General features: G+C 37.1%; 1 protein-coding gene across 1 annotated transcript; it reads right to left on the reverse strand.

Moving 5' to 3' along the window:
• On the reverse strand, positions 7,874 to 8,596 carry LOC109819807 (histone H1-like). The gene is given in 3 exon segments (XM_020385723.1): positions 7,874 to 8,092; positions 8,095 to 8,203; positions 8,293 to 8,596. Coding segments are annotated over 3 exon segments (534 nt in total). The 5' UTR covers positions 8,539 to 8,596; the 3' UTR covers positions 7,874 to 7,913.

The following is a 9,065-nucleotide window of genomic DNA, read 5'->3' on the forward strand; positions in this document are numbered from 1 at the left end:
ACATAGTGCGTGCCATCTCTTGTATGGTACGATTTTTCCGTTCAACAACACCATTTTGTTGTGGTGTTCTAGGAGCGGAAAACATATGAGTTATACCATGATGAGCACAAAAATCATAGAAAAATTCATTTTGAAATTCACCACCATGATCACTTCTTATTTTAACAACTTTCAAATCCTTTTCATTTTCAATTCTTTTAACATGATTAGCAAATTCTTCAAAACAATCATTTTTCTTAGCAAGAAATATTGTCCATGTAAAACGAGAAAAATCATCAATAATCACAAAAACATAGTGTTTGCCTCCAAGAGAGGTAACACGCATAGGACCAAATAAATCAAGATGAAGTAATTGCAAGGGTTTAGAAGTCGATACCTCATGGATGGATTTGAAAGAAGACTTTGTTTGTTTACCTTTGGCACAATCCTCACAAATTGTATCTTTTATGAAGTGCAAGCTAGGTAGCCCTTTCACAAGATTCTTCTTAGACAATTTTGATATTAACTCCATATTTGCATGTCCAAGTCTCTTGTGCCAAATCCAAGGATTTTCATCAATTGCCGCAAGACACTTCACATCTTGATTCACTAACTCATTCATCTCAAAAATGTAAACATTAGACTTGCGATTTGCAATAAAAACAATTTTTCCATCCATACTAATGATGCATTTATCCGGTTTAAAAGAAATATCAAAACCTTTATCACTTAATTGGCTAATGCTAAGAAGATTATGATTCAAGCCATTTACTAAATAAACATCTTCAATAATGGGTGAGGGTTTCTTACCAATAGAACCGATACCAATGATTTTACCTTTCTCACCACCACCGAAGGAGACATTGCCTCCTTCAATCCTTGATAGGGTTGCAAATAACTCTTTGTTGCCCGTCATATGATGTGAGCAACCACTATCAAGGTACCACATCTCCTTACGTCGTTGCCGTGACGTTCCCTACAAAAGAAGAAGATGAAGGTGTAGTAGCTTTAGGTACCCATGTCTTGGGTCCTTGGTGGTTAGTAGTTTTGGTACCTTTGGGTACCCATATCAAACCATAAAAATCTTCATTGTCTTTAATTCTACAATGAGTAGAAATGTGTCCATGTCTCATACAATAGGTGCATACAAAATTTCTTTTGTATGTACGAATGTTAGAACCATGAAACCTATTTCTACCATGGTGATTGTAGTTGGCATAAGCATGAGTGGGTCTAGTCCTACAACCCTCAATTTCTAGTCTTTCAATCTTTGATCTTAATTGCTTGTTCTCAAAATCGAGATCTCCAAGCAATTCATCTTTTAGAGCAAGAGAGGTTGTTAGTTGTTCTAGCTTAATATCACAAGAGGCATGCAATTTTTTGAAAGAAGAGTATTCTTTAGACATTCTTTTAAATTCAAAGTTCAACTCTTCTAAAGCCATAGCTATGTCACATTGCATATAAAAAGATTCACTTTCGGCCTCGGATATTACCTCATGTTCATTTGCCATGAAACAAACATTTGGGTCATGAAGAGCAAGTTTGGCTCCTTCTTCATCACTATCCGAGTCACTTGGTTCGGATTCTTCCCATCCGGCATACATAGCCTTCTTCTTCTTGTACTTCATGTACTTTTCTTTGAGCTTGGGGCAATCCTTAGCGATGTGACCCGGTTCATTGCACTCAAAACATTTACCTACACGAGAGGAAAACTTGTTGTTAGATCGAGGGTTAAATTTTTTGTTCATTTTTATAAGTCTAGAGATTCTTCTAGAGAGATGAGCCACTTCTCTAGAAAAATCAACTTCACTCTCCGACGACGAAGATGAGTTGTCACTAGCTCCCTTGAGAGCTATGGTCTTCAACTTTGGTGACGGCTCCTCAACTTCTCGTGATGGCACTTCCTCCTTCTCCTTCCCCTTGAGCTTCTTCTCATGCACTTTGAGCTTTCCGATGAGACTATCAAGAGCTAAGATAGTGAGGTCATGAGCTTCCTCAATGGCCGTAGCCTTGGGCTCCCATGCCGGAGTCAATGAGCGAAGTATCTTGTAGTTCATCTCTTGAATGGATAATTGCTTATCTAGACCATGTAATTCATTGATGATATTAGTAAAACGGGAAAACATAGCATCAATGGATTCATTAGGAAGCATTTTAAATAGCTCATAATCATGCATGAGTCCACTAATCTTAGATTCCTTAACTTGGGGTGTTCCTTCATGTGTGACACATAATTTTTGCCAAATTTCGTATGCGGTTGCACACGTGGAAACCCTATTGTATTCATTGGGGGAAAGACCACAGATTAAGGCGTTCATGGCCTTAGCATTGAGATTGGCAAGGTGCCTTTCATCATCGGACATGTTCTCAACTTTGGACTTCTCTACATATTTCTTTTCTATAAGCCCTAGGATGTCAAGATCAATGCAACGAAGGTAAATTCTCATCCTAGCCTTCCAATAAGCAAAATTGGTCCCTGTGAAGAGAGGTGGTCTAGTGGTGGATTGTCCTTCCAACATATGCATATTCAAAGAGGCCTCCATTAGATCTTTTCTCTAAGGTTGTTAAACCAAAAACTGATATAGAGACCAAGCTCTGATACCAATTGTTGGACCCTAGAGGGGGGGTGATTAGGGTCAAGAGGCTCTAATATGCAATATAAATTCAGCACAAGCAAAACACAAAACAAAAATGCGATAAAAGTAAGAGAGATAGGGTTAGGAGTTCGTTATCCTTGACGCGCGATGTGTTAACGAGGTTCGGCCCTCTGGCCTACGTCCCCGCTCCCCACTCTCGAGGAGAAATCCACTACACACCCGGTTTGGAAGCCGGAACTTCGTCTACACAGCGATCCCACACGATCTCTCTCACTACACAGTTTGATCTCAACAGATCACACCCTCACAGTAGATCTTACACAAGATCTCACCCTCACAGCAGAAGAAAAAAGTAAAAGACTCTCTCTTTACACAACCCCTATGACAAAGAGAAAGGTTACTGAAGCTGGGAAGTAGGAAAGGCGATGGGAGCGGTCGACCGGACCGGTCGACCGCTTTCTGATATTTTGCAGAAAACAGATTTTGACCCAACTTGAAATATTTGCAAAATATTTATTTGACCTCTGAAAATTCTGAAACTTTGTAAAATGTTTTTAATACTAAAAACAAACTGTTTGGAAAAAGAATTTTGCAGATAGGTACTCATACTTGTGAAAAATAGTAATTTTGTGAAAAACGCTTAAAAGCACAAGTTTAAAAACGTGTGTGTGATTCCCAATAGCTTCAAGTAAACTCAGTAACTCTTTGCCTACATTCTAGCACTAGAGAGAAAAACAAAAGAAAGCTAATATCCTCATATAGAGAGCAATATACTTGAGCTTTGATATAGCTTGAATCGGATGAAGCTTTTAATCGAATTTGACGTTCTTGAAATAACGTTGCTTCATCTCTTGGCCTCCTCCTCCTTTGGATATCTTCGTTGTAGCATATATTCCATCCATCCTCCATTAATGGCACTAACGAGCTTGACAAATGATTTTACTACATTTACACTCAATAAGCCATTAGTACCGATAATGGTGGTTGTAAGAACATCATCAAAACATAAGGGCTAACAGTAACCACAATGGCTTTCACATCATTTCTTCTCAATGCTTCTTCATATGCATCTTTAAGACTGAGTAACACTGTCACAAGATGTAGAGATTAATATTTTAATGCAAGTCACGAAGATTCTATGAGATGAGCATGGCATGTCAAGAATTCAAGATATATTAGGTGGCTATGTGGTTTAGAACAAAGAGGTAAGGGGCTTACTGATCAAATATATATAAGAAATTGTAATCTAAAGCAATAGGAGGGATTTGACCTTCGTATCAATCTAAAGCAATATGAGGGATTTGGCCTTTGTGCTTGAGAATATAGGGAGGAGGGATAGTTTTAAAAGAGAAAGGAGATTTTATTTAACTTTCTTGGATACCATTCTCCTTAATAGGACAGAGATGCTCGCTTTATTTTGCTCTTTCTAGATACAAATTAATTCGCTTTCTTATCTCTCTGCTCTATATTCTCTGTTTGTACAAAACCAAAAAAATTGATCCATAAGATTATGGATCCAAAGAACATATACCAAGCATTCATATTCGATATCATTTACAATGTGAAAAATAAACTAACTTCATTCATCCCTTAAGTTGGAACCAAACTTGCTATTTTCCCCAACCTACCTCAATATTATACTTATCAAGTGCAATATCATTTAATCGTTCTTGATAAGAATAATAACTTATCAAGGTCTAATCGATTTCACGAATGCAAATTCCAAAATCAACTCCTTCACCAGTTTCTTCAAAATCAACCAATAAATTAAAAAACAAATAAAAAAGGGAAAAGATCAGAAAATCAAACCTTGGTTTATTTGGAAACTCTCGTTCTCCTCCTCAGATCTCGCGATCTCATCAATCAGTTTCAGCGAAGAAATTCTCGTTCTCAAACTAAAAGTCGTTCGAAAACAGACTCAAATTGATGAAAAAATAAAAAAATGGTGAAAATTACCTCCTCAAGCGAACACCGCTCGACCCAAACAGGGCACTGCGACTTCAAATAAAAAAATGGTGAAAATTACCTCCTCAAGCGAACACCGCTCGACCCAAACAGGGCACTGCGACTTCAAACCCGAACCCGAATACGATGAGCTCCTCCTCTCAGCAGCGGCAGCGACGGAGGCGAAGTGCGACTTCAAACCCGAACCCGAATACGATGAGCTCCTCCTCTCAGCAGCGGCAGCGACGGAGGCGAAGTTCGGATCTCTCGGTCCCTCTCTTCATCGGCCTCATCGTCGTCGTCGAGATTGCGTTCCTTGGCCGCCTCGACTTCGCCGTCGTCGAGAACTGGACCAACTCCTTCTATTTCCCTTCCTCGATCACGGCGGAAGAAACGACGACAACGATGAATCCTTCGTCTTCTTCCTCTTCGATTTCTTCCTCGTTCGCTGAGACGATCGAATCCTAATCGCTCGATTTCCCCTCCTCTCTCCAACGCGATCGGCATCGATCGATCAATCGATTAGTTAGGGATTTAGACCCAAAAAAAAAAGAACGAAGAGAGAAAAGATAAAGATTCGAGTAAATAGGAAAGTTGAGAATATGAGTAAATAGACCTAGTATTGATTAGAGGAGAAGGAAAAACCGCTGGGAGTTGGAGAAGGAAAAACCGCTGGGAGTTTCACGTTGGTGATCGTGGATATAAAATATTATAATATTTTACTTTATTCAATGTAATATTTTTAAAATATTATATTATAATTAAAATATTATATATATATATATATATATATATATATATTACATGATAATTATAATAATATATATTAAAAGGTATCATGTTATAGTATAATATATTATATTATTTCAAACTATAGTTGTTATGGTAATTCACCACCTAAAAACAAAGAATTTAAGAAACTATGTCTTCATAGGCCCAAAAGAGCTATGGCCCAAACCAGCTTAGCGGCCCAAAAAACCCAGCCAAGAACGAATTTACTGACCCGCCGAGCGACGAGACATCTTTACCGACACGAAGTGCGGGATCAGTCGACACCTCATAATCAAGACGACTCCTCAAGAGTCTGGCCGCCTCATAATCAAGACGACTCCTCAAATATTCGGCTCAACCGTCTACTCGGCTGTCTCCTCGGCCAGAAGCTCACTCGACTATCTGGTTAGAAAATCATAGGGATGGCTCGAAAACCAACCCGTCTCTACCGAGGGGATAAGATCCAACTAAGCTCCATTCAGATATACATCAATCGACACTACAACATTGATCGATCCCATCAAGATCTCAACTCTGACAAGATCTCAACTCTGACAAATCTCAGGCATAAACAGCTTACTCTGCTCACAAGGCACTTCCCAGATTTTACTAAGATATTCTCTACTGTGCCCGAATAACTTCCCCTCCGGTCGTCAGCCGACATCTGTAAAGTGGAGGATGACTCAGCAGCCTGTCTACTCACCACACCTCCTGTGCATAATGAAAGTCAAGGGTTAGAATCTCAGGGCGAAGGACAATAAAAGGAAGGTAAGGTGCAAAGGAGAAAGGGAGAGAGGATCATCATCATCTTCTTCTTCTTCTTTTTTTAATCTTGACTTACGAAGAGGCTGGACATTCAGTGAATTCGGGGGATCAGTTTCTCCCTCTTGATCAACTTTCTTTTTATTAATAACTTACACAGAGTACCCCCTGACAATGATCTTAATGGTCCCGGGACTCTCCCTCAAACCACACTCAAGCTCACCAGCTGACTTGACCGTCGGAGGTACCACAGGGGAAACTAGCTCCGTCTTCTTACGGATTCATTGTGTAGAAGGATCAGGAATTTCAGTCTAAGGATTGGGCATAAAGTCGGAGGAGGAGTCGGTCCCATCTCTCATCCTCTCACTCTTCGTCATCAGCGGATAGCTCTCATCGATTGTGTTATCTCGGACATCTATAATAGTATTATATTATATTATATCATAATATTTTATTAATATTAGTAATTATTATATTATATTATAATAGTATGTCATCTATATAATAACTGATATAATATATAAATAATGTATTTAATATAATATTTAATTTAATATATTAGAACAGAGTCATAGGTTAAAATTTACCGCATAAAATATTATAATATTTTTGATTCAATATAATATTATTTAAAATACTATATTATAATTAAAATATAGTATAATATTATATGATAATTACTATGATATAAAAAATATCTAAAATGTATTACTATATGTTATTAAAATATTATATAATATTATAATAAATATGTTGTACTATTATATAATATAGTATGTGATGTTGCATAATAATATATCATAAATATAATAAAATAAATTATACATATAAATTAAACTATAATAATATTTTATTTTATTACACGATAATATAATATAATATATTGAATGTATTATTACTTTATATTTTAAATATCATGTCATATATTTAATATAATTAGCATGTATTAGTTAAATAATATAAAAAGTTTTAAAAATTATACCAATTGCCTTCAAAGTGGAACAAAATTGTTCAAATATAGATGATGGGGTAAATTTTTACTATTGGGACAAAATTTTGTATATGAGTGGGGTAATTTTATCCCAAGTGGTGAAATTGTCTCACTAGTGTTTCAAAAAACCAATAACACAAAAATAATAACCTTGTTCCATTATCCCAATGAATAACACTATGAATAGAATCCCCAAAATTAACTCGTTATCCCCCCAAATGTCTCAATCAATACTGATTTTAGGAGTCAAAAACGGCTAGTTCAGCATCTGACCATCTACAAGTACTCTTAACATGGCATTTTTATGACTAGCTACTAGGGGTGCTAAACCGTATTCGTATCCGAGAAAATATCCGTAACCGTATCCGTTAGGATACGAATATGGTCACTCAAATCTATAACCAATAGGATATGGTTACGGATATGGTTTTGTAGTAAAATATCTATATCCGTATTGGAAATATCCGAATACATATTAGTCATACTCTTACGATAGTTTCGATTCTTAGATTATGGATTTGTGGTTAATTTTGATGATCAAGATGTCTAATCTTAACTTTTCAATTATAATGGACATATTAACAAACTTTTTTGTATCACATGAACTATGTTTTTTCTAATCTTAACTTTTCAATTATAATGGACATATTAACAAACTTTTTTGTATCACATGAACTATGTTTTTTTCAATACTATCTAGTTTTCTCATATCTGTGTTGTATCTGCATGCATATTCGCTTATATATCCGCATGTATATCCGTAACCGTATCCGATTTTAACGAATATGGTTATAATTTTTTCTTACCGAGTTATATCCGTATCCGTATCCGTATCCGAGATGGGTAAGCGGATATGGATATGATAAGCATCATATCCGAGCCGTATCCGGACCGAATGCACCCCTACTAGCTAGCATGCTAATTCTGGGATAACCAGTCAATCGTACAGCTACCGTACAACTCGGCGCAGAGGAGAGTTTGTAGGAGTTCTTGATCTTGGTGAGCTCACCGCCAGCGGTAAGTTTCTTCAACTGGACGAGAAGAAGCTCTTGAAATTAGAAGGAAGCTTAGTCTTGTGCTTGCCCTCAATGAACTTGGCGATCGCATGCGGGCTCGATCCGGTTCTCTCTTTGAGAGAACCGATTGCTTCTCCGACCATCTATAAAAAAAATTACCAAAAATAGAAACAAAATCAGATTTGAGTGAAGAAACAGCAAAATTGTAAAAAAAAAGTAAAAGGGTATTAACCTCAAGGTGAGTAGGATGAGACTTCTTAGCTGCGGGGGGCATGGCAGAAAGAACTAAGCCCGAATTCGAATGGGTGAGGAGAGAGACGATGATGGTAAAGTTACAAGCATTCTCGATTAGCTCTTCATGTCCACGAATAATCACGAAAAAAGAAAACATCGAATTAATGTGCTTTCTCATCCATCCACCCGCAATTGTCGTCACATGCTCTTCTTTCCTGTAATCGTTATCTCCCAATAAAATCATGAACGCGAAATATTGATTACCATCAAAAATAGCTGTCAAAATTAAAAGCAAACACTCAAGTCAAGTCACCTGGAATGATGTGGTGCTGCTACTCGCTTTGGAGTAGAGTCCCATAGCTGTCACTGTAGTATACTGCTGGTATTTTCCCATGTAAGTTACAGGAGGGGGAAAAAGGAAACCGAGAAGAGCTTATTAAGAACAGACCACGGATCTGTACGGATTCTTATGGTATTTTTATCAATGTACCATACAGCAGCAAATTTCCCCATATTGCCATGAAGACTCCACTTTCGAGTCTAAGAGTCCCATAAAGGCTTTAAAGATCATAACCCTACAAGAATATCTATAGCTAAACAGATTTTAGACCAATGAATGCACCATAATGCTCAAAGTTTCAATAGAGCATTTGTGCTCTCGTCTATGGGCTTGAACTTCTTAAAATCTAGGAAACCAATTACATTAGGGAAGAATTTAATGAAACCAAATCATATTCTACCACCTCTTAGTCTAAAGAATGCTTGGAGGTT

Source organism: Asparagus officinalis, chromosome 8, assembly GCF_001876935.1.
Source record: "Asparagus officinalis chromosome 8, Aspof.V1, whole genome shotgun sequence".
Taxonomy (NCBI): domain Eukaryota; kingdom Viridiplantae; phylum Streptophyta; class Magnoliopsida; order Asparagales; family Asparagaceae; genus Asparagus; species Asparagus officinalis.